This window comes from Amborella trichopoda, chromosome 8, assembly GCF_054954075.1.
Source record: "Amborella trichopoda isolate Santa Cruz 75 chromosome 8, AtrichopodaSantaCruz75HAP2 v2.0, whole genome shotgun sequence".
Classification (NCBI taxonomy): domain Eukaryota; kingdom Viridiplantae; phylum Streptophyta; class Magnoliopsida; order Amborellales; family Amborellaceae; genus Amborella; species Amborella trichopoda.
The window spans coordinates 42,131,356-42,158,736 of NC_142343.1; the positions used below are offsets into that span (position 1 = coordinate 42,131,356).

The 27,381-nt window shown below is 34.2% G+C and overlaps 1 protein-coding gene and 1 pseudogene across 2 annotated transcripts in view; one reads left to right on the forward strand and one right to left on the reverse strand.

Moving 5' to 3' along the window:
- LOC18430017 (peroxidase P7-like) overlaps positions 1-18,182 on the forward strand; it is a 55,638-nt pseudogene extending 37,456 nt beyond the window's left edge. Inside the window, exons 4-6 of the transcript XR_016061750.1 lie at positions 2,623-2,816; positions 4,252-4,657; positions 17,791-18,182. The product of XR_016061750.1 is annotated as a peroxidase P7-like (transcript). The remainder of the gene's footprint in view (positions 1-2,622; positions 2,817-4,251; positions 4,658-17,790) is intronic.
- Positions 18,183-18,975: 793 nt separating this feature from the next.
- Positions 18,976-26,133, reverse strand: LOC18431008 (cationic peroxidase 1). Its single transcript, XM_006841140.4, has 4 exons — positions 25,811-26,133; positions 24,630-24,821; positions 20,358-20,523; positions 18,976-19,600 (listed from the first exon to the last, which is right to left on the reverse strand). Exons 1-4 carry the CDS (start codon positions 26,012-26,014, stop codon positions 19,215-19,217), a joined length of 948 nt encoding a protein of 315 aa, XP_006841203.2. The 5' UTR covers positions 26,015-26,133; the 3' UTR covers positions 18,976-19,214.
- Between the last annotated feature and the right edge of the window lie 1,248 nt (positions 26,134-27,381).

Genomic DNA, 27,381 nt, shown 5'->3' on the forward strand with positions numbered 1-27,381 from the left:
TCCATCATATAATCCCAGAATATCTGTTTCTTCCATCCAAGATAGCCACTTGAAAGAATGGTAGATCTCAATGAAGAGCATGTATGCAATACTCCCTCGGGAGCATGCTATACATTTACTTCCTGGGGCAAAGAACTTGGGAGATTTTTCTCCTTTTTTATTTTTTCTTTTATTATTTAACTTTTGGGATCTATCTAATTATAACTAGATGATTAATTTCAAAGAAAAAAAAATGGATTTTGAGTTATTAAATATCTAGATCATTCCCTTCAAAAATTGGATGACTCCAGTGCAATCTAGGGATGCCATTTTTCAGACACATAAAGGGCAAGAGTTAAATGTGACATTGGTTGCCAGTTGCAAAGATCACATCTCCAAAATTTGAGATCTAAAAAATACCCTTCGTGTAAGGTTTTCCCAGGGAGTAGATGGCTAGCAGACTCCCACAGGAGTAGGAAATCTTTTAGCCTTAGTGAATATTTGTTTAGTCTTTTATAGCTAGTAGGATTGCCAGAGAAATATTTTGATGGACCAACCTGCCATAGCGGGAAAATAGCCATACTATTTCGTTTGTCCACCTTTTTATGTACTTTTACATTGTTATAGTTCCTAAAACAATATCATATATGATGTTGAAATTCATCATTGCCAAAGTTTTTTTCTAATTAATTGTGATCGGCTACATGAACTCTGGTCGGCCAATCTGCTCTATCAATGGCAGAATATTTTCAATAAAGTCATAAATCTCTATATTTCTTCTCACTACTTCCAACAAGGTTGGAATTGTAAATTGTAATGTGGCCCATGTGCATTTAAAAGGCTAGGAGGCCAATTCCTTCTTCAATGTTAATAACGTTTAAAAGCATTACTCACATAAACTTATTACAACATAATATGGAGAGTGAAGTTGGAATTGCAGAGCTGCTTGCTGGTCTTTTTTACCGTGGTAAAAGAGTAGCTAGTGTGTTTCGTTCTCCAAGGTGCACAATGTACATGTACACTACCGTGTAAGATACCAACTTAGGGGTAAAGCCTATATCAAAAATTTTGGGATCTATTTCTAAAAAACTATACGAGTATCTTCGAAAAGCAAAAGATTAAAAATAGAGTTTTGAGTTTCTAAGTACTTGGATCTCAAACTTTCGAACATATCTGTTCAAACTAAAGACATTATTATTGTCAAGCACCTATAGAATGCACATTTCTTTTCTTTTTTAGACTGGCCACTAGGTTGATGAGGATACATCTCTCAAAATTTAGAGTCACTACAATACTCCCGGACAAGGTTTTTACCAAGGGAATTTATACTTTTAAAGCATATAGTCTTATGATACCAGGGGAGTATCTACCTTCAGAAGCAAAAAAATCTTACGATACTGTCGTCCTTTTTTTAAAGTAGTTCAGTGATAGAACTCAAACTTGAGATAGGACATCGCAGATGTCAGCTAGCCACTCAAACCCAAGCCTGATTCCTGAGCAACTATATTTCTAGCTTATAGACTTTACAACTTGATTGCCCCGAAACCCATCCTCCATTTGATTCGCCTTTTTTGGACTCATTTAACCTTTTCTAAGGCGATTTTCTCTATATATATGTAAATGGTTCTAAGCAGATCCAGCATTGGTGGCCTATTAGTAGAGAAGTGATTAAACATTTTGACATCTCTCTCTCTCGTGCTCAAAAATCAAAGCTATGGCTAGTTTTTGCTCAGTTTTCACTTGGGTTATAGTCACAGTGGCTCTTTGCGCACCAGCTTTTGCTCAACTCTCTCCGGGTTTCTACGACACGGTTTGTCCCCAAGCTTTGCCCACCATTAGCAGAATAGTTAATGATTCAATAAATGTGGAGGCGAGGATGGGGGCGTCTTTGGTGCGCTTACATTTTCATGATTGCTTCGTGAATGTGAGTAAATGTGTGTGCTTTTTTAATTGCATATGTAGGATTGGCGTCCGTATTTTTTTCTTTTTTGGGTAGTTCAACTAGGAATCAAATTTAGGATGTAGTGTTCCAACAATGAACAAATAACCACTCAAGGCCGTCATGTTTCTTAGAACCAGTTTTTATAAAGCATGGATTCTACTTCCTCGAATCAAATTTCCTCCAACAATCAAACAGCCCTCATTTGTGCCACATGTTTTTCCTATCTGCACCTACGGTTTTTCTATGTTCACCTGAACCATGTGTAGAAATATATTGAAATTTAGCGAGGATTGCCTTGTAAATTGGATCATATTTAAATAATAATTATGGGTACAAATAGCATTTCCCAAAACAATACAAAGAAAAATAAGAAAGGCTGGTTGAACTATCCTAGCATTTGAGTTTCGAACAATTTGCTAGTGACTCCTCAACTGTCTAATACCTTCAGGACTCCCCTTCCTCTGATCGAAGTTCCTCAAACAACACATCCTAACCATCTAGTGTCGACAACAGAGAGTTGTGGAGTGTGGTTTTCTCCTTAAAGTTCGTTAAACATACCCCCCCAATCATCCAATGTTGACATTGGATGGTTGACAACAGCACATCCGACTCCCCGTTGTCAATATCAACGGTTGAGGAGCTGCTAGTATATTATGCTTTTCAAATAAGAAATTCGCACTAAGGATTGCTTATTTGTGCAGGGATGTGACGCTTCTGACCTCTTAGATGATAATGGCAATTTCATAGGGGAGAAGACTGCACTGCCCAATATCAATTCACTGAGGGGCTTCGAAGTGGTCGACAATATCAAACTGCACTGAACCAAGTTTGCAATGGTAATGTTGTATCATGCGCCGATATCTTGGCGGTTGCAGCTCGTGACTCAGTGGTGGCTGTGAGTATTAGCCCTTTTCGCTCTTAGCAACACCCTTTATTTCTCGACATTCTTCTGTGGATGTATGCTATAGTACAAAATTATATCCTCCACAAAAAAAAAACACTTCCCTCAATTGTTCTTTACTGATCATCAACCAGTTCAACCGTCCATAATTGACATCAGATGGCTGAGAGACTTGTTTACTGTGTCCAATATATAAGCCAAAATTAAAGTTTGGGAACTCCTTTTTATTTATTTATTTATTTGTAGGTAAGTGGTAGGACAGGAATTCTAGATGACACATTGTGGCTCCCTGCAAACTTGATCCCTATCCAGGACCCTTCAATCAAACATTATATACTGTCTTGGTCCCTTGGAGAACCACTTGGCTTACGTTAACCTCCCCTTGTGAACAATTTTCCAAAAACAAAAAAAGAAAAAGAAAATGTTTTTAGGCACTTGAAACCCTAGATCCGATCAAGAAATCCCCTAACAAATGTTTTTTTTTGGCGCCTGGCCTTTTTGTTGAAAGTGGACTGCTAGACCACTCAAATATTCCTTTTTCCATTTTCTTACTCGTAGAATCTCGTGAGCTTATAGGAATGTATATTATTCATAGCCACCATGACATCAAGCTAGAACAGCAAGAGAAAGGCTACAGTGATCCTCATGACCATATAAAGTGGCATGGTCATGAGTTTCATAGCTGTTCTAATTAACAATGAGATGGTAACCGAGATACGGTGATGGCCTCCATCACCATCCAACTGTTAATCATTGTAGTTCGGAGTAATGACATGAGGAGTATGGTAGTTTCCCAAAAAAAAATTCCTTGTTATGTTTCAACTTCTATACTTCAAACTCAAAAATTAACACAAGCATGTTTAATGTTTACTAATGGTAACTAATGCTAGTAGGATTGTATATTATAAGACCATTTACGTATTGTATAAAGAGGTCCCAACCACTTCTAGCCTTAGATATGAAATCTAAGTGCTTGGTGTGCGTTGCAAAGTTCAAAGACTTTCTTTGATACTTTAACCTAGTACTTAGCATGTCCTAATCCTCTGATTTCTCATCCTAAGGCCCAAAATAATTGTGACCTCCTTGTACGAATGGTAATAGTAATTGGTCTCATTGTGTACTTTTCGAAGTTAGCTTATCTAGTTATTCTCATGTCAAATTTGAGAAATGATCCTATAGGACCCTCCCCCACCTATGTGTGTAGGACCTCAAAGGATCATCTTTAAATTTGGCATGGATTTATATAAAAATCAAGTCTTACACCCATGTGATAACTTTTCTATAGATCCGTATCAATTTTAATGGTGATCCTTTAAGATCCTACACACATAGGTGAGCGAAGGTCCTATAAGATCATTACTCGTCAAAGTTCTCTCACTTGAAAACCATGATGGATGTTAGTTATTCTTACCCATTTCAACTTATGTAGTTGGGAGGTCCATCTTGGGTCGTACCACTTGGGAGGAGGGACTCAAGAATGGCTAGCAAGCAAGATGCAAGCACACAAATCCCATCTCCTGTTATGGACCTCCCAGCCCTAATCACCAAGTTTCAGTCACACAGGCTAGGCGTGCGAGACCTCGTGGCCCTGAGCGGTGCCCACACAATCGGATTTGCTGCATGTTTCTTGTTCCGAAACCGCATATACAATGATACAAACTGTGACCCTGACTTTGCAACTTCACGACAGGCATCGTGCCCACGTATTGGAGGTGACAACAACGTCGCACCACTCGAATATCAAACACCAACAATTTTCGATAACAACTACTACGAGAACCTGGTAGAGAAGGAAGGTCTTCTTCACTCTGACCAAGAGCTCTTCAATGGCAGAGGTCCAACCAATCTGCAGGTGCTCGCGTATAGATTGAACAAGTTTGCATTTTTTTCGGATTTTGCGGAATCGATAGTTGGATGGCGAACATAGGGGTTCTTACTGGCACTCAAGGGGAGGTTCGTTTGAATTGTCGAAGGCCAACCTGAGAGATCCTAGTTAAGGCACGGCTTCAACTGAGTTTCTTCACAGGGTTAAGAGTAATGTTGTGTTTATGTGTGTGTGTTTTGATCATGTATCACGTAATTTCCTAGCTCTCTTTGCTAATCCTTGTTTTAGGGTGATTATATCAATAAACGAGGCCGTACTCTAATTTTCTTTTTATGGTCTCTCCTTTGTATTAGGCTGGTTGACTAAATAAAAGAAGATGTGTTATATTTTAATATTTTCAACTAATCAACTGGTAATAAGGCCTAGACCCAAACTTTAGCAACAAAAAGTTTCAAAGGATTGCGAACTTTAGTAGGACGAATCACTCAAGGATAAAAATACAAAAGAAATGTGATGTTAGCATAAAGAAATTGTCACACTAGCAAAAGAACGAAAAGAAAGCTAAAAGGTTTATATCATGGGAAGTGCTGGTGTAGAAATTTAGTTTGAGGGGCAGTTATAAGGACCGGACTGAATCCTGGACTCAAAAATATGTTCTAAGTTTCTAACTCCTATGAATAGGAGAGTCTGCCTATAATGGGAGTTACATATACCACCAAACAACTACAAGGTCTATGCATTTATGGTCGTTGTTACTAACCTTTATTTCAACAATGTCTAGATGATTGTTGGATATCCCACATGTATCAACGACTAAATAACTGTTGGCTAACCCACACAATCTAGGCTTACAAAAAGCAATCGAACCTCAAGCCTGGCAAGTGCTCAGGTGAGGGGCACACCATCAAGCACCCTTGTGCCCACGCCTTCGCACATGCACGTGTGTGTTGCATGCTTCGCATGCTTCGGACATATAGCATTTCTCTCACCATGTACAAAGAGTATATGGCCTGTGAATGTCTAATCTTAAATACTGCTCATATAACTCTCTCCTCTTCATTGTGGGACTCAAACCCACAACTTTCTCTCTCCACAAAATCAGCTTAGGAAAAAATCACAAAACCATATTTGTTGTTTTGAAATAAACACAAGTACTTTTCGAACCAAAATACCAACATATTAGTGTACCTTCTTAAAAGAAATATATACAATGCGAATATTAGCTTTTAATACAGAGATATCGCAATCACTATTAATGTGCGATACAAAATTGGGTAATATGTGATATGTGTTGTGCGCGGAAGTTCTAAACCTGATGGGTTGATTTTTGGTAAATAAAATACGTGAAAAAAGAACCGTTAAAGACAAATAAAACAAGAAAGAAATAACAACGAACACAAAAATTTACGTCGTTCACCCCAGAATGGCTACATCCACGAGCACAACAATGTGAAATCTACTATACTAATGAAAGTTGCATCGAAGATTTTGGGATATAGAGTTACCTCTCTAACCCTCGACAAAACCCCGTCGAGCACACTCTTTTAAATCACTCTCCCAACCACCACAATATATCGTTCTTCATTCTCTTTACTTCTGATAACTATTACCTACAACACCAGATTGAAATATGAGAATAACAGGAAACTTATTTTCTCTCTAACTAATAGGAAAACAACCCAAATTTTCCATGGTAACCACTTCTCGACAATAAATCAGCTTATCAATATTCAGAAGTCTTCAAGATGTACCATCGCAATGTTTCTCTCCATAAAAGCTCTCGTATATAGCTTCTCAATCTTATAAGAAGCTCTCTTCTATAGCCTCTCAATCTTCAGGAGTCTTCAAGAAACATCATCGCAATGTTTCTCTCCATAAGAAGCTCTCTTCTCTTTAGAGGAGCCGTACATCTCTTTCTCTAAAGAAAACCACCTTTCCCATATGATTCTTCAAATAAGACACACAAATTATCTGTCCTTTCATCATATATATATATAAGGTTAGGAATCACATTAACTATAAAACTTCTTATAGATATTACATATCTATCAAAAACCAAGAGATATATCTAAGAGTCCAAATCTTTTTGGATTTTTTAAAAGAACCAGGCGATATATCTAGATTTCTAATCTTTTTGGATTTCTATTTTTTTACCAAACTTATCAATATCAATGGATTAAGATTTCTATATGGGTGATTTTGGATAAAACCAAATCCAACAATATTTCATAGACTAAACACTAAATTTAAAATAACATTTTTCAAATATCATGACACATTTCAATCTATCATATTTTACGTACAATAAGTAAGATTGATCGTGACCGCTCTATATCAAAAGTGAATATAACTTATAGCATGCAATCCCCTTATTAAAATGTTCACCTCGTGTCACACAAGTCCACAGCCATGCGAGTATTATTAGGATATCTTTAATTTTTGCTCGGATTTGGACATTGAAGAATTGGAGGATACGTGGGCCAAACTCTAGCTCCTCAACCAGATAAACGGATGCGATTGCAGGACCCATGTTCCTCTAGCTTTAATATGACAACTACTACGCCATGATACGAAGGAACCCACGTATCATTATGCGGGCTTTGTGAATTTTTGTATAAAATATTCAAGATCTTTAACCCAAAATTGGTCACATAACCAAGCCTTATAAAATTGTTTATAACCTCCAAAATTAACTAAATGGCTTGAATAAAAATTTATGGGCATGTTGAAAAGAAAGTATAAGGATGTTGAAAGTCTCCTCTTCAAAAAGAGAGAGAATTTCAAATGGGGGAGAGAGGGAGAACAATGCCAGCACAGGAACCTGATAAAATGCATTAGAGCAAGGTCTAAAAATACGGATTAGTGACCTAGATCATTTATTGGAAAAATCGGGCTGGATTGACAGATTAGCGGTCCAAATTGGTGATCTAGCCAAGTGAACTGATCTAAAAAAAAAAAATTAAAGAACAAAAAATTGAAAAGAACTTAGAAATTAAAAGTGGGACATATGCTCTAGTAGAACTGGCCAGTTTTATCAGAGAACAGGATAGAACCAGCCATTTCCTAATATTTTGGCTGAACTAGACCAGCTTTGTCCAATCCTTTTTTTTTTTAAACACTGCATCAGAGAAAATAAGGGCATGATGGCCATGCTGGATTTGGGTTTTAGCTTCAACTTTCAACGCATAGCATCAATTAGCCAAAACCAATGTTTGAAAAATCATTTATCCGCCCTATTTAGATTAGAAATTGTTGAACGCGATCTGGTTCCCATCATCTATTGGGAACCGGCCATGTCCCCACCAAATCCGGCCGGGTTGGTCCGGTCTTGTCTGTAACCAACCGATTTTGTCATAGCCGAACCAACTGGTTCTCTCCTAATTCGATTTTTGGGGAGGGCTTACTACATGTGCTAATACTCGTTGGGGTATGTTCATCTTTGTAATTTGTCATTAAAATGTGAGGCGCTATAGCCCAACACATATTTCTTACTTCAAAGTGGGACCCAACCATAAATGTGGACTCATTATTGTAGGTGCCTCGCACCACCACATCACCAAGTTGGGTTATGGTGACCACCTTGTATCAAAGGTAAATGGTCTCAATGTATATTTTCTTTTTTCTTTATGGGCCCTTGCTTACATAAAAGTTCAATATCATTGTGTTTGGGTAAATAAAATCCAGTAATAAAATGTATATCGCTAATAAAATCCAGTTATAATATGGTAACCTAAATAGGGTACACATATTATTGTCTCTCTCATCCCATATATATTAGGTTATAGATGTTACATATATCTCAAAAACTAAGAGATATATCCAACAGTTCTAATTTTTTTGGATTTCTATTTCCTTTAATAAACTAGTTAATATCAATCCCAATCCTAAATAATATAGGATCTCTTTATATAGTGATTTGGGTATCACCAAATCCAATACAGTCCCCTCAAGAATGCCAAAGTTCTCATCGCTCATGGTCTTATTACCGCATACACAGCCACTAAACTATTAAAAATTTTATCCATTTGCAACTATTTGAATGTAGGATCATGTGTCTTTCGAGGTGTTTTGAAACCCTTAAAGCTTCTACGAAATCATTGCCTTCCATTTTTAGACTTGCCCATCCCTCAAAGATTTATAAGCCTAACCAATTTCACCTTTTAGTGACCCTCATCTGAATCCCAAATATAAAAGAAATTCGAAATTAGGTCTAAAGCATCATCATCATCATAGATTTATCTTAATTATTTATTTATTTTTTTTATCACATGAATCATTTTTTGTTATTCAGCTCTATCAAGGGTTATACCCTCAATCAGACCATGACCCACCATATCTCTTCTCACTACTTTCATTCATGTCGTTTTAGGTCTTCCTATTGCCCTATTAGGTCCTCCCACTTGGACCGAATTCTCTATCTTAACTAATGTTGTACTAGGTCTACACTGTACATAGCCGGCCCACTTAAGTCTATTTTCCCTCATCTTATCACTATTAGAGCTACCCCTAAGTTCTCTTATATTAGAATAGAATTCAAATAATGTATCATGTAACACATTTTTGGGCCGTCAATTTTCAAGATTTTCATAGATTGACACTATTTTTTAATCTTTGAATTTTATAAATAAAGATTAAAACATATTTTAAGGTTATAAGGAATTGTGACCTCTACTTGTATAGACGTAAAGAGTCTCATTCTATACAATCCCTTTGAACATTGCATTCCTATGCGACAAGACTGTCAAAAGTGTGTGAGTACTCCACACAAAGACTGAGGAGGTATTACACTCCTAAACTTACATATATCACGCTATTGAGAAGTCGTTATTACAGTGTATGAAACCCAAATGATAGCATAGCATAGAGCCATTTCTCTCAACCCCATGATATTTTCTTGACTATTATTTATAAAATCAAGATACGAGTCCCCCTAAAAAAAAAAAAGGAAAAAGCACAAGGCATTTAAAAAAAAAGGAACAATGGTATGTGAGAAAAGGGTCTTAGAAGGGGGGACAAAGTAATCCATTATCGAACATGTTGATATCATATAAATGACACATTTCCTATTATATAATCCCAGACTTCCCATTTTGGCCTAGCCCTTTGGGTGGCCACTTGAAGATCAAATAGATTCTTAGGGTTCTATTAATTTCCAACTGCTTTGTTATTGTGGCTCCTAATATTTTATGTCTTGACACGTGTGTAGTGGCAAATAATGAATGTTTTGGATAGCAAGCCAACACTGATGGGTCATCTTCCACAAATAGCACCAATTGAAATGAAGATTATTTTATGGACCGTGTGCACTTAAGAGGGAGGGCTAAGCAAATATCAAGTTGCAAAGTTGCCTACATTGACAACATTACCTTGCGCATTATTTGATAGTGGCATTTCGATACAAATGTTCTCATGGGCGTATAATGTGCTCTTGAGGGAGCATACTGTATCCATACTCCCATGGGCGAAAGCTTTTATCAAGATGTTTTTTACTATTATTATTAAGTTTATTTGAATATTTGGAATCCACTTGAGATTTCTAGATGATTACTTCCAAAAGGAAAAAATTTGGATTCGATGTTATTTGACACTTGATCTTTCTTTCCAAAAATTGAATTCAATTCTTGAAGGGTTTTTCTTTTGTTTTGAAGTTGGTAACTGGTTTTAAGGAAATACACCCCAAGATTTGGGTTCCCAAAAATACTACTATGTTAAGATTTACAGATTTACAAGAGGGAGTAAATGGACAGTGTATTATTCCGTGAGAGCAAGAAAATCTTTTAACCTCATGAACTATATATCATGAGACTATTCCAACTAGGATAAGGGAAGCAAAAGGTATATATCATGAGACTATTCCTACTAGGATAAGGGAAGCAAAAGGTACAAGGGGGTGTTGGATGAAGTGACGTAAGGTAGGTCGAAAAACATGGGTAGTTTGGGCTGTAAAGAGAGAATTTAAGGTAGACAGAGGGGTTTCGATATTGAGAAAAGTTAGGAAAAGAAAAAAAGAGAGGTTATTGAACCTAGAGAGAGAAAACTTACGAAGAGAAATAAAGCGAGTGGCCATCGAGGTTAAAGACTTTTTTTAAATAAAAAGTTCTCCTATGTACTTTCAATATAGCAATCGATCGAATTCTAAAAACATCTACTATCATCATAGTTTCAAGGGGAAAATTTGTTTTACTCTTGAAGGTACCAAAAGAGTAGATATGCATTGATAAAAAGAGGAGACAAACGGGAACAACTAGGGAAGGCTCCACATGTGTATATAAATGCACAACCCTCAATCTCCTTGAAGCATAGGCCTCCATTACATTAGCACAACTGGTTTAGCCTTCCATGGCGTCTGTTCTCACCCATGCAGTTGCTTTAGTGGCCCTTGCTGCACTGGCAAATGCGCATCTCTCTCCTTATTTCTATGACAATGTGTGCCCTCAAGCACTGCCCACAATTCGGAATGGTGTACGTGCTGCTCTCAGGAGAGAAGCACGGTTGGGGCCTTCTATTCTTCGCCTCTCATTTCATGATTGTTTTGTCAATGTGAGTTTCTCTCTCTTATGTTTTTGGCACAGTTATTAAGATCAATTGGTCCAGTCGGATTTTATACCGATGCCTTGATTAGTATAGTCTAAATTAAAAACCAGATTTAGTAAAAGATAACTAAAGACAATTATCAAATTTTAGTTGGTTGGACTCTCTAAATTTTGACCCGTTTAAACGAAGTTTAGGAACATTTTTTTGTAATATGTTTTACATTTTACTTCTTTATTTTTCAAAGATGAAAATGCTCAACATTTTACCATCTTTTGATTTAATTTTAAAAAGCCACCAAATTGCACATGATCTTGAATTGGAATAGTTGGAAATGGGTAAAATGCTAAATATTTTTTCAATTAGTTATATTTTGATTAATTTTTTTTAAAAAAATTAGTCCAATCACTTCAACTAGAGATCAGATAGATACATTTTAAATGGACTAGATCCTTCACTGGTACATAACATGGGCTTCTAGGACTGTGAAAGAAATTGTAGGTAGTTGGGCGGTTTTAAGTGTGTTACCGTTTTGGTGTAGGGTTGTGATGGTTCGGTGCTATTGGATGATAATGGTTCTTTCGTAGGGGAGAAGACCGCATTTCCCAATGTGAATTCATTGAGGGGTTTCGAAGTGATCGATGATATCAAAGAAGCCGTGAACCAAGTTTGCAATGGAAACGTTGTTTCTTGCGCCGATATCTTAGTGGCCGCTGCTCGCGATTCCGTGGTCGAGGTGAACTCTTTGGCGGTGTTTTTTCTGGAAAAAAATAAAGTTATCAAAGCATTTTTAATGGAAGCATCTACAAAATACTTATAGGTGAAGTTCTACAGTACTTTACTTACGTCTTATCACGGTCAAAAGTTCATCACATGGTCACAGTTGTCTGATAGTATTTGAATTTCTATAATTATTCTACTAATCAAATTTATCTAAAATTTGGGGCATGCGTACATATAACCAAGTTGCATCAAAATAAAATACTAAAAAAATAATAGTCATAACATAAAATGATGAAATTAACCTTAAAACTTTATAGGGCTATTTTACGTAATTTTTATCATTCAAATTATTATTTTTATATTTTATTCATGAGCATAATGCACACACACCTACAAATTATATATCATTATGATTTGCAAAAGAAAATATTAAAATTGAAACACTATCAGATATTTGTGAATGTGTGATAAACTTTGAACACTGATAAAACCGTAGGCGTTTTGTAGTGTTTTTCATTTCTAATTGTTCTAGTTTCCCAACCCCAAATAGGAGCATTTTGGAAAACAATTTAATATTCATTTGATGATATACCTAACTAATACCGAAATTGAAAAACATATCTTTAAGTGTAATTTTTAAGTTGTTTATCCTTTTAATAATATTTTATGGGGTTTAGACTCTTTTTTTTATTTATTTGGTTGAGTGGGCAAAGGGTGCCCTAAAAATGACATTGTGGCGACCTGCCACCCTAACCAGAGGCCACTCCTTGCTAGCACCCTTCACCTCTCCACTTTATATGTATGATATTTTCTTTTGATTAATTGTTTAAATCATGTTTAATTTTTTGTTTTTTTTATGGTGTAAAGAATATTTTATCCACAAGGAATTTAGTAATAAATGTTTTACTTTGCTTTCTTTTTTTCTTTTTTTTGGTTTTTTATATATTACTGTGAATGAATATTGCGATATTATGTAATGTTGACACATCTGCCCCCTAACCACCGATAACCCAACTCCATTCCCTTCCATATTACTTTGTTGCCTATGTAGGTAAAATATTCTTCCGAAAATATCACATGATGGGTCATAGCTCTTGCATCATCAAGAATGGTTTCCCTTTGCATGTTGGTTCGTGGTGCGCGAGCACACGGTGTGAATATGCGCGTAGCCTATACGACTAGGCTCAGACGCCCTAGCCTAGCCTGTAATCGACCCAGACCCGGTCGCTAGGCTGGGTTTGGGGTTAAGGACCGGATCAACTTGGCCTAGGCTATATACTAAATAATATTTATCTTATGTCAGACTATATGGATTATATAGAAATATATATAAACTACAATTTTTTTAATTAAACTTTTATTAAAATTAAAACAATTTGTGCCTTTTTTTTTTTTTTTTGGCTAAATTAAAAATCCAAATTATTTGATAATCTGACTTCATTTTAATATACATGCACGAATAAGTATTTTAAAAACTTTTAGTACATCTAAAACTTTTTAAAGGTCGTTTTAATGAGTTTGGCCTTGGTTGATCTGTGTATTGATGAGTTACGGTTACCCTAGTTAAGGTGTCATTCAGTTTTGGAAGTTTATATTTTGAAAGGACCCGGTTAGTAAGCGACCAAGCCCCCATATGTAGAAATGGGGGGCTCTTAATAAATCTATTTTTGAGATAGATTTTAAGACTTAATTTTTAACAACATATAATCTCTAATATGAAGTTCATGAATATGAAAAAAAAATTAAAAATTAAAAATTAGAAATAATAATTCTAATAAGAAAACATTTGGATCATTAGTTTTTATTATATTTAGATGGAGCACCTACTCGCATACATCTTTAATACGGATGCTTTACACTTTCTGGACCGCATATGTAGAAATGTGGTTCAACCCGCATGAGACAATTTTCCATTTTGAAATACCCTAAAAAGGGGCTGGAGATGGGCTCGACCTATTGCCTGGTCCCGGCCTTAGCCCAAATCACAAGCGAAGGCCATGTAGTCACCATCAGTTGTCTCCATGAGCGCTGGGACCAGGCCATGGCCTTGTACCTCATCTGGCTCCAGGCCAAGTCCATTACCTGGCCTACCTGACTGACGTGCTCAAAGCGAAAGTGGGATACCTTTTTTGCTTTTTCCTCAAAACCATGGCTTGCCGTTGCATTAAAGGTCGGCATTTCTCTTACAAATAAAAGGCAGTTATTTATCATAGGGTGCAGTTTTTATAGAGCCGAGGCTCTAAACAATCAAAATAAAGTGCACCATCTAATAGTGTCAATAAATGTGGTTTTAATATTAGAAATTTTTGTAATAGCCCTAAAATATATTTTTATATTAATTACAAAATTGAAATCTTTAAAAATAGCAAATCTATAAAAACTTAAAAATATTGAAAATTGACAATTCAAAAATGTGTTACAAGATGCATTGTTAAAATCCATTTTTTCTCTTGTTCATGTATCTTGATGTCAAGATGATCAATTTGATGATCTTTGAGCATCAAAATAACCTCTTCTATTTTGAGATTGGCTCTAATTTGATTCTTTAGAGCCTTGACTCTATGTAAACCTTTTCCTTTTATTAATAGGGTGTGTTCTTTTTTTCTGTTTTTTCTAATTCAACGGGGATAACGAACTCCCACTTATTTTGAAATAGCTAATAGTTTTAAATTGCATTAAATGAGAATGGAAGATTAGACTTTAGCTGGGGCTCAGTGATATCATCAGCATGACTCAAGGACAATTCCTCGTTGTTAAAAGCAAAAGTCGCATAGTGGAAAACATTATGATAGAGTTGTAAGCCTTACTTTAAAACTTATCTAAAACTTGCAGTTCTCGATCAAAAACTTTCATTCTCGATCAAAAACTTTCAAATCGATTACTTCGATCTTAATCATTATCGTTATGAAAAAAATAAAAAATATTCTCTATTGTAACACGTTATGTAGACCATCTATTTGATTTAAAAATAAGTATACACATATTTACAAGATCTATACCATTTTTTTAGCTTTAAATTTGGTAATTGTTGTTGGAAATTGATTTGAAAACTATCATGAAGATTTTCGACGGCAAAGTGCTTTTTGGATGTGGATTAGAAGTGAGGCGTTACTTTGTTTTCATAAAGCGTATGGCTTATTTAAAAAAATTGCATCCCCACATTAAAACCCTCAAAAAAATGTACTACTCGCAACTGGAACTCTTCGATGGCTTGAAAATCTATTTGACGTGTCACTATGAATATGAAGTTTAAAAAATTGTGTAGATTTGAGGGATTTATAATTTGCATAACGTGTAATAAAATACTCCAATTTTAAGGCTTAAAATCCTTTTCATTTCAAATGGATAGTTGTAAAAATTTAGATATTCAATTTAAGATTTTTTCTAATTATGGTGGGGTTTTGAGGTGCGATTTTACTTTTTACGTATAAACTTTAGAAATTACGCACATATCCCCTTTGTTTGTGTTTTTTAAAAATTCCCACCAAATTTTAAAATTTATATTCATTACCCATTTTTCAGATATTTAAAGTCTAAAAGTTTTTAGATATCCCAAAATTAAAACTCTTTGCCCTTTCTGGGCCAGAGCGCAACAACTATTTCAGGACACCTGTTTTCAAAAATTTTGGGTTTTCACCATCTGAAAAAAAAATTTAAAAAAATTGATTATTGAAAATCCAAAAATATTTGGGCCCAAAGCACAATATTTGATCTAGGACTGATCAATTCTAGAGGAACTTTTGGATTTTCACCATGTAAAGTTTTTTAAAATTTTTGAACATTGAAAATCCAAAAAATATTTTTTGCCCAAAGCACAATATTTGATGTGGAACTCATAGATTCCCAAAGGATTTTCAGATTTTCATTATTTGATAAAAGTTTTGGATACTAGAAACAAAAAAATACAAGAAAATTGGTAATTTTAAAAAATTTACAAAAAAAAAAAGTGTATAAATATAATATCAGAAACATTAAATAGGTTTTAAATAACATAAATAGGAAAAGATGTGGTTAGCCCACTAATTGATAACTACAATGTAAGCCCAATGGTCTGGATTAAATATGAGCCGATCCAATATTCACGATTGCATTTCATATTTTTATTTTTATTTTTTTTTACTAATTCAAATCACTTGAAATTTTAAGTATCTATTATTTAAAAATAGGATAATCTAATAAAAATATCAAAAAAATAATTTGTAACAATTAAATTAACTAAAATACCCCTGAAACTTTTCAGGGCATTTTGATCAATTTATTTTTATGAATTATTTTTTAATATATTTATTAGGTGACCCTTGATAAGAATAATGGACGCTTCAAATTTTATATGTATAAAAAATAATAAATTATAATTTTATGTATATAAAAAATATTAAATTATGAAATGAAGTTGTGGCCATCATATCCGCCCCTATTCCATATATACCATTGGGTTTATTAAATGGGGTCACTTCATATTCTCCCAACATAAATCATAGGAACTTTTTTTAACTATTTTTTTATACTTTTTTTCTCATATTAAGTGGGAATATTTTTTTAAAATTTTTTTTTCGAATAATGATCCTATAGGACCCCCACCGGTCCATGTGCCATACTTTTCTAAAGATTTGTACGACGGGTCCATCACAAGGGTGGGAGAGGAGGATCATTCCTCAACTTTTTCTCTCTAAAAACTCAAAGGATCATTATGATGTGTCTTAGTTGGAAAACCCAAAACATAGCCGACACTTTGTGAACGGCATTTCTTTTCTCCTTCACGCGCTGGCAAAATTGTACAAATCTAACTTGCTACCAAGAGCCAAAAGGGCATACTGTACTTCATTAGTTTTAACTTATATCCATTTACAGTTAAATAAAGCTGGAAAACTTTCCCTCTTACGTGTACAAAGAAAGCATATCCCATGGCCCCATGAGAAAAAACAAAACAAAAGTCAATTCCCCAGCGTGATATTATGCGCTAATGGGACCATACTGGGCATTTACTCCATTAGTCAAAAGATCCGTTGGGAGGTATAAATTTTGTGAACCACCTAAGAATAATGCATGATTATTTTTAAAAGAAAAAGATTTGGAATTTTGAGCATTTTGACACTCACCCTTCAAAAATTGGACGGTTTATGTCCAGTCTAGAGATTTTTCTTCTTTGGAATTTTCTTTTACTGAACTTAGTGTGCGGGTTGAAGAGATTACATCCCTAAATTTGGGGTCCTTAATTACTCCTATACTGGGTTTTAACCGAGGAAGAACCTACAATATACTCCCTCCCACACCCATATAAAATCTTTTGGCATGAACTATTTGGGAACCTGGTGAGGATTTAAAGTGGAGACCATGTTTCTCTCAACTCTTATTTTTCACCCAAAGGCCTTGGTCATTATAATTATCCATGCTTTAATATCAAATCAGTATTTGTTTTTTAATGTGTACAGTTGATATGGGCATTTCGAGTAAAATAATGGTAATGGTAATGGTTGTAGTTGGGAGGGCCATTTTGGGATGTGGCACTAGGGAGGAGGGACTCGAGAACGGCTAGCAAGGATGATGCAAACACACAGCTAGCATCCCCTTTTGATGATCTCCCAGTTCTAATCTCCAACTTCCAATCACACGGGCTAAGCGTGCGAGACCTCGTCGCATTACTAGGCGCCCACACCATCGGATTCTCGAGGTGCTTGTTCTTTAGAGATCGCATCTTCAACGAATCCAACATCCATCCACTCTATGCCGCATTCCGACAGAGATCATGCCCACAATCCGGAGGGGACGACAGCCTTGCGGCCCTCGACACCCTATCATCCAATCGATTTGATAACAGCTTCTTTGGTGAATTAGTAAATAACAGGGGTCTACTTCACTCAGACCAAGAGCTCTTCAATGGTAGTCGAGGTCCAACCGATTCGTTGGTGTGGCAATATAGCAGGGATTGGAGAGCGTTCTTTTCGGATTTTTCAGACTCGATGATGAGGTTGGGGAATTTGGGGGTTCTCACTGGCTCCCAAGGCGAGGTTCGTGTGAACTGTCGGAAACCAAACTGAGGGATCAAGAACGTTGTGAAGCTTAAAGTGTTGTTCAGTAACCCATTTGATCTTTGCACTGCTATGGCTTAGAGAAATTGCGGGTGTGTGAATGTGTTTGCATTTTAGAGATACATTGTTTGTGTGCGTGTTTTATTGCTGCCTATTATGTGGTGTCATGTATTTACAAGTGTTTTTGGATCATTCTTGTTTAGGATGATTTGCAGCTAACAGGAAATTGAAACAAGTCATGTTCAAGATTTCTTTGCTCGTTCTTCTTTCTTTGGAGCAACCAAATCGCTACATTTTGTCCATTAGAAATGTCAATGTGGTTTTAGCTCGACTTGGCCAGGTACTTGGCCATGGCCCAAGCCGAATAACTTTTGGCCGAGCCGAGTCCATTATGAGTGGTGCACAACTCAAAAACATGCTAAAAATTGAAAGTATAAAAAATAGTTAAAAATCATTAAAATTCAGAAAAATATAAAATAAGTAATAGAATTCATTAGAAGTCCACATATGTCCAAAAAAGTACATATAAGACCGATTATTCTACATTTTGTTTTATATCTTCAAATATTCAAAAATATATATACAAATGAAAAAATAAAAATTGGAGCTTGTCGAAGCAAAACTTCCCAAATGATCATAAAAACAATATAAATTATCCAAAAATGTATTTCTTAAGTCATTGAAGTTAAGATTTTTTTTAACAAAAATTCGCATTTTTAATCATTTTAAGAAAGGCCTGAGGTGGCATCTAGAACTCACCTCGGCCATAGGCCAAGGCCAAGTTACTAGATCGAGTTCTGAAACACTAATAAGTATTATGCTCTAAAAATTGCCAAAAAAGAAGAATTCATAAATCCTTCTTAGCTTTATTATCAAAATAGTGCCCTGACCACCTTCATAAGTCACAATTCATATGTCACAAGGACAATATCAAACAACAGCTGTGCACTTGCATATCCATGCAGATTAATCAAATTGAATACTCCAATAACTATGTTTATATTTGAGTCTCTTAGAGAACCCACCGAAATTTGTAACACAAACATTAATAAAAACACCATTTGCAATTCTACTAGAGCAATTCGCACTTGACAGTATTACAGTACAACATTCACAAATCCAGGGCAAAACATGAGCCCTTTGGCTCTTTGTTTTTGCACCTGACAGTAATATAGCACAACATTCACAAACCCAGGGCAACACATGTGCCCATTAGCTCTTTATTTTTCCATTCATCATAAATAGTTTGTTTGGGCAAATAACTTATCATAAATATCCCATTTATCAATTGACCTTCCTGCAATTGGTCCTAACCTCACCCTGAGAACCTGTGAGAACCTTAATGTTCCCCATCTTAATCATAGATTGCGCAAAATCTGCAAAGAAAGTTTTAGTGTCAGCAGCATAGGTTTTGCTTAGAGAATCTGCAGAACCTCCATTGAGGAGTGCTTGGTCAGAGTGGAGAAGCCCCTTCAAGCACTGTAAATTCTTATAATACGAGTTATCGAATATGTCTGGTGTCACGAGGTCGAGTTGTTGAAGAGTGTTGTTGTTCCCGACTCGTGGGCACTTCCGTTGCAGGGCCCTTGCAAAAGACGGGTTTATGTTGGTGTCATTATAGATTCGGCCTCGGAAAGTGACGCATCGAGCTAGACCAATTGTATGAGCCCCTGTGATAGGAAGAGCACTATGGTTGTTGAAAAACTTTCATAGCGGGTTTTGTTAGCTTATTCCATCTCGTTGAGTAATTCTTTAATATAGATATTTTAGATACTTGATACCCTTATTGGTAACTTTTTTTTGCATAGGCGTATAGTAGGTAATAAAGAATAAAATACAAATTTTGAGTTAAAAAACCAAAAAAAAAAAGAAAAAAGAAAAAGAGAAAGAGGCTACATCAGCCTTTTTGGGCTTTTTTAAGACTAACTTCAAGGACTTTAACCCTTGACCTCCCTGAACACAAACTAATGTCTAGAACAAAATTTTAGCCTAGGGTACAATGCTAAGTTAATTTGTAAGGGTTTTTTGGGACAAAATTCAAAGTTCTAATGCTTGATCTTCTTCGCCTGAATCGACAAAAAAGCCACTAAGCCGCAATTAAATGCCAAATTTGTAAAAATCTTGAAAGCTTTAGCAAATGCAATATTTGAATGGCAAGAAGAGAAGGAAGTTCTCAGTCACCATGTCGTTGTTTTCATTTCCATTGATAATTTTTTAAAAAAATCCTAAATTATTTTAAAAAAAATGAACAGGGGCATGTCTTCCCCACTGAAATGCCTAAAAATTTTAAGAAAAGAGCTTGGGCTTAATTGATTAGCGCTTGATGATTTACAACGCTACGTCGTAGGCTCAATTTCTACCAACCGTAAGGGACCTTTCTTCACTTACTCATCGAGAAAAAAAAAAAGAAAGAGAAAGAATTAGCACCTGATAAAACCACCAAATCTTTTAGATTAAGCCCTTGTTTAGCGAAATTTGAAATAAGTTGACCGAGATTGAAGGACCCTGGTGCGATATCACTGTTGGCCAACCTCAGACTTGCAGTTTTTGAGTCACGCCTGCCTAGAGGCACTGTCCATGTAGGCCCACCTAACTTAATCATTAAAAAACACACATTTATTCTGTTAGCCTCATTTATTGCTTAGGAATAGAACATTATATATGGTCTACAACAGTTCATTATGGTTTTGGTTTCCCACTTTTGCATAAATGTTGGTCCTGAGGAACCAAACTGTCAAATTCGGTACTGCGGTTTAGGTACTAACTTTGGTTTTTATGAGTAGAACTTTAAAAAATCTCCCGATTTAGTCAAATTTTGGGAGAAAAAATTAATTTGAACTCTTGAACCATCCTAGATCTGATGGTCCATCTAATGTCAGTGGTGGATGGGGAATTGATTTGGAGCATGTTTTGTGCTATAAATCTTTTTTTAATTTAGAGCATTGTGCTGGGACTCGCCTGGAGGCGAGTTGTTACTTGGCCAATCAGAGTCCAGCACATGAACTTTTGGCCCTAAAATATTAAAAGAACATGAGAAATTTTAAAAGTAAAAACCTTGAAAAGTCAAAGCAACCTTAAAAATGTAGAGAAAAAAAGATTGAAAAAAATCAATTTACAATTTGGAATATCTAAAAAAAAAATTAAAAAAGAGAAAAATACAAAAATAGTGATTATGGAAAAAGATACTCATCAATCTTTGTCAAATACATTCAAATCATATTTAAAAAGATTATAAATCAATCCACTATATTTTATTTTTTAGACTTTTTTAGAAATTTTGTTACCAAGTTGTACAACCAACTTGAAAATTTCTAAGGTATATTTCTGCATTTAATTCTTTTTAGAGTGCTTCTTTTTATTGTGTTTTCCTCTCTCTCTCCAAACAAGATGCGTGGAAGTTCTGATGTTGTCTGTTTCAGTAATTCCTAATCTTAAAATGATTTGTTTTAGGACCCCAAATTTTTTAGATGTATCATCTTCAACTTAGTGACCAACTTTATGAAAACATAATTTCAAATGCACTCTATAGGAGCCTAAAAAGGTAACATCCTAAAATTGAATACAGTCCACATTTTGGATAGCAAAATCCAAGCATTAAGGAATTCAAATTTTTTTTTTTTTTTTACTTTTAAAATGATCATTATTTGATAATTATCAATAGAATACAAACTTTTGAATCCAAAAATCCTCTTATGTAACTTCCAAGGATAGTTGACGTGTCCCGCATCTAATGGTTTTTAAATCTCACCCCACAAATCCCAATTTTATTCTTTATTTTATCTCATATATTTGTTTTTTAATATTTGCAATCTGATAGGGATCTATGGGGTGAATAATCCACCACAATGATCTAGGGTTTGAAACAATGGACCCAACTATAGTGACAAATATTTTAAATTTAAAATATGGAAAAATTATCAGTAGATTCTTCACCTAAAAATTTTTGTCGGCAACATGAGTTTCTATCTATAATCTTTCAAAAGTCAGTTTTCACAAGTAAATTTATTTAGACTCGAAGGATAAATAAGTTTACCAAAAGTAATAGCCATCTATCAATTATCACCACGGTGAATAGGGAGAAGTTTGAATTTTAATTTCTCCATGTCTATTTTTTTTTCTCTAGTTTTTCTAAAATTTGTCTACAAGTACTCTAAGGATTTATTACATCATAACCCTTGTCACATATCGTTCTCAATCTTTATTTATAAGCACATTAATAAATAAATTTATCACTCTAACTCCAGAAATTTCCTAGATTTTTCTCTCAAATTTGTACATAAACTAAGACTTATTTCTTAAAAGTTTTAAAATTTTGCCAAATGGAAACAATGATTTTAAAAAAGCCAATACTATAATTTAAAGAAAAAAGTTTACATAAGGTTGCAACCTTAAAATGTAGAATTATAGATGCACCTAAAAATCTATCGGAGAATGTTGTTTTAATGTAGAAAAATCTTCTAATAGATCATCTTGACATCGAGATGTATGAATATGAAAAAACAAAAAAAAAAGATTGTGAGTCCTAAAAATAGTGCATCTTGCAACACATTATTTAGACCGTCAATTTTCAAGATTTCCATATGTTTACATATCTACTTGATTTTAATCATTGTTGGCGTTCAAAATTTTATAATTAGATATGAAAATAGATTTTTAAATAATCCTAAGAATTTTTAACATCAAAATTACATGTTATGATAAAATGTGGAGGTGTGCCTTAATTGAATTGTTTAAATTGCAACCTTATAGAAACCACACCCGAATTTCAAATATTAAAATCTTGAAAAAATAGATGTCAGAAATTGGAAATTCTTTTTGAGAATAGCTAAAAGATTGATTGTTTTATCATGGCATAAATTCGTCAATAAAAAAAAACTCAAAAAATAAATTATGATGTGCGAAAATAAGATATGGTATGATTCTCATGTCATGTTTTCCTAAAGCGTTAGGAATATTGGAGCGGAAAAGTAGTAATGGCAAGAAATTTCAAAATCAAGCTCCCCTATATTGTCATGTAATAATATGGATATAGATTGGCTTTAGCTAATTTCAAAACAAAAATTACTCGTATTTTAAAGTTTTAAATTATTTGGATTCATAAAAAAAGAAATAAAATTTAAATACGAAATAAGGTCGTGACCGTCATATTAGCCTAGATTCAATCTGAACCGTTGGGCTCATATGAACACATATGTTCATATGAGCTTGTGGGCTAATCTCAGTATTTTCTTATATATATATATATATATATATATATATATATATATAAGATATTTTAACAATAATTGAATACCAAATTTCTTATTTTTTTCATAACTTAGATAAAATTAAAATTAGAACAAAAATATTCATCATTAAAATATAAAAAAATTAAGATAAACGTTTAACTTCTTGCAACACGAGACATAAGCTAGTTATTAGTTTATGAGATTGTATGCTATGATACCATTAATTTTTAATACAAGGAAGTCACATTCACTTTTATCCATTAAACGTGAAATTCATAGATGAAAGTGTGTTACAAAATTCGAAAAAATGTTACAAAATTGTGCCTATACAATGACACATCCTTGACCATCCGATTTCAAATTTAACGGTCCCTGATAACGGGGACCACTTTGTATCAAAAGTAAATTTTGCATCGTTGTTAATATTTTTCGAGATTTGTTGAAAACCTATGAATTAAAGAAAATATATTGTTATTTGACGAATCGGGTTCGATGCAAAACATATTCAAAACTGAGATCTTTTTGTTATATTTCCATCATATTATTTATTGGAAATATTTACTGTGTTTTGTTATTTTTACCAACCCAATTAATTGAGAAAAATTTAGACGATGATGATGTTGCTTTTGGCCGTGAAACGAGACAAACAGGGGAATTATGAGTTGTCATCGAGGTCAAGGGCACAAAAGCCGAGGGACATGACTAACGATTGCCTTCCCTTTGTCTTATTTTTACCCTATTTTTTTTTGACAGCATCAAACTAAATTTCTCTGACTAAAACATCTTAGCCATGCACCTATTAAGCATATCCGTAAAATTCTAATTTTTCAAAATAAGTTCTAATAACTATATTTGGAGTATTTTGTTAAACTAATAAAATGTTTGCAAATTTAGATAAGGGTGTGGTTTCTATAAGGTTGTAACTTTAAACAATCCAATTAAGGTACACCTCCAAATTTTATCGTAACATGTAATTTTGGTGTAAAAACTTTTTTTGGATTATCTGAAATCTATTTTTAAATCTAACTATAAAATTTTAAACTCCAAAAATAGCTAAAATCAAATAGATTAGTAAACATATGGAAATTTTGAAAATAGATGTTCTAGATAATATATTGCAAGGTGTACTAAGATTCAAAATCTTTTTTTTTTTCATATTCATACATCTCAATGTCGAGATCATCTATTAAAAACTTTTTCAATATTAAAACAATCATTTCCTATAGATTTTTGAGGTCCATATGTAATTCTACATTTTAAAGTCACAACCTTATATAAACTTTTTCAACCAATTACCTAGGTTGATTTTGACATCCTTGTACCGAAAAAAAACCGTCTTATTTATTTATTTATTTATTTTTTTAATTCTCCAATATGAAAAATATATTTTTCGGACTAAAAATCTCAAAAAATGATAATTTCAACCAATGTCTATTGAAATAGGGATCTCCCTCTCTTGCATTTATCTTACCGCAACTACAGAGTCACGTGCAGCAAGGGCGAGTATATCAGCACAAGAGACGACACCAGGGCAGATGCATTCCACCTGCTTTTTTATCTCATCAATAATGTCGAACCTGCGCAGTGAACCCGCATTTGGACGCGCGGTCTTCTCTCCAGTAAATGTTGAAGTGTCGTCAAGCAGTACGGACGCATCACAGCCCTGTTCATACAAATTACATTAAATTTATTTAAGGAGATTAAACTCCCATGGTCTTCTTATAAATTAAATGAAAGAATTGTGATATTGAATGGGTGGCCTAAATTCGACTTTGCTTTATTTATTTTATTGCTTTCGTACTCGTGCATCTTATATTGCACGTGTTAAGATGCTTCCTTAGTGGTCAGCTAGAAAGCGAACTCATTTGAATTTGAGAAATTAGAGGAACAGGAAGACCTTTGGGTATAAATTTTAGTGGTTTTTTTTTTTTGAGAAATTATGAAATTATTTTTTAAAAAATTATTAAAAATAAACCTTAAATTTTACAAAACCTCATACAAAACTATAGGGGACCAAGATCGAATCTAAATTGGATGTAGAACTCTTGGGAAGTTCGTTTACCAAATAAAAACAGAACTCTTGGAAAATTTTATGGAAATTGTTTTGTGGAAATATAATTTAAGGGTTCAAACTCCTAAAAAAACCATGGGGGTTCAAAAGTTGGCAATTAATGTTAGATTTTTGACCTTCTAGTTTTCATTTCACCTAAGTATCTTCTCAAAAAATATTTTAAAATGCTTAATTTGCTTACATTCAGAGTGGTGAATCTAGAAAAAGTAGGGAAAATTCACTACATTGACCCACCCTCATTATTTGGCTGGTGAGTTGAATTACTAAAATGCCTGAATTAGTTTAGAATTATCCACTTGGAGAGGAGCAATTAGGCATTTGGCAATGATGAGGTAGCAATTAGGCATTTGGCAATGATGAGGTACTCAAGTATAATGAAATTAATATTCCCTCCAAAATCAAAATCAATGGGGACTTCTTTAATGGTTTTGTAAATCGTTTAAACCCCTTAAACGGTATTAGACATTGAAAAGAAACCACAACAATAATTAGAAACAGAAGGAAAATCATGCCATTTTGAAAGAAGACGGCAGCAAAAGTTACCAAAAACACACATAATATAAAAGGGTAAAGTAACTTGCTTGGACAAAACAATCGTGGAAATGGAGGCGAAGCAAAGATGCAGCAGCACGCGTTTCCTTGCTCACAGCATCGCAGACCACATCTTGAACTGTAGAGAGTAGATCAGGGCATGAAGATGCATAGAAATTTGGAGAGAGATTTGCATAGGCCATGGCCCCCGTATACAGAAAGGCCACAACAAAGATGCAATAACTAATGCCCATACTGCCTCCTAGTACAAACTATTACTATAGAGAGAGAGATGAAGCGAATCACAAATTCTTACTTCTCTAGATAGAGAGAGAGAGAGAGAGCTATTCAAGTACACTAAGAATAGTGCTTTAATAAAAGTGTGATAGGAGATAAAGAGTTATATAGAGGGGAGAGTCTCAGTTGGATCCCCAGCGCTTCAAAGATGTGATAGGGCGGCTGATACATGATAAATGTAGTGAAAAGGACTTGACCAGGGTTTCATGGTGTTGCGTCACGTTAAAATTTTTTACGTCCTAATGCTTTTGGCTATGCATGGATTTCTTACTCCCTTTACAGTAAAAACTCAAATAAATCCTCCAATTGGCTATGCATGGAAATCCTCCAATTGATTATTTTAACCTCGAGATCTATGAAAATAAGAGAAAAGTATACCTTAAAAATAATACATCTTAGTAATGTTTGGAGGTGTGCAATATTTTAATTGTTTAAAAAATTGATGCTTTATAGAACTACACGGATTTGAAATGATACATATTTTATGACATTTTTTGCCCTAAAAGTCTAAAGTATTATATTTTATTTCCATTTATCCCTATTTCAAAAGGTCAACTCTCAAACCACGCATAACACAAACGAGTAAGTGTTTGCTTCAAATCCAACTATCAAGCTGCCAAAACCACCCCTAAAACAAAAAAGACGATGAAGCAAAGTTTGGACAATTCCAAATGTCCAACTTTCAACATCCAAAAACTCAATGCTTTTTAAGTCGGTTAGATTATTCAAAAGTTGGATTTTCAAACTGTCTAAATTATTACTTTTATTATTATTATTTTAATTTATTTTTAAAACAGTTCAAGGTCCAACTTCACTTTACATTTTTTGTGTGTTGAGTGGTTTTTAAGTTAGAATCTCAAACAGGAATAAAAGAAGAAACTCTAAAAAAAGTTTAGACCTTACCATAGAATATCTTAAAATATGGACCATTTTCTAATGGGTGAGTTTTGTATAAGGTTACCCAACTTATATTATAAAAGTAACCGGCACCTGGAAATTTTGCAAGAAGATTTACGTTCAATGTCAAACATTATAATGGTTTGAAAATTGATGTTCAACCCTAATTATGAAATTGAAATTTTAGAAATGATATAAATTGAGCAAATTTATAAACGCTTGAAAATCTTAAAAATAGATGATCATGATAACTAGTTACAAGCTAAGTATTGAAATTTATTTTTTTTGTTTTTTTACATCCATACATCTAGTAGTCAAGATGATCAATTGGAAGCTTTTTCAACCTTGTAAAAAATGCTACCAACTATTCACATCGACTCTCTATGTTGAGTACATTTCTACCACACATTAAAGATGCTTATCCTGA

What these genes read in the sequence shown, in the direction of transcription:
- LOC18431008 (XM_006841140.4), bottom strand. Translation starts at nt 26,014, where the DNA reads ATGGGCATTAGTTATTGCATCTTTGTTGTGGCCTTTCTGTATACGGGG. An exon ending in CACGTGACTCTGTAGTTGCG is followed by an intron (nt 20,524 to 24,629) that starts GTAAGATAAATG and finishes TTAATGATTAAG; the next exon opens with TTAGGTGGGCCTACATGGAC. An exon ending in AGATTTGGTGGTTTTATCAG is followed by an intron (nt 19,601 to 20,357) that starts GTGCTAATTCTT and finishes TTCCTATCACAG; the next exon opens with GGGCTCATACAATTGGTCTA.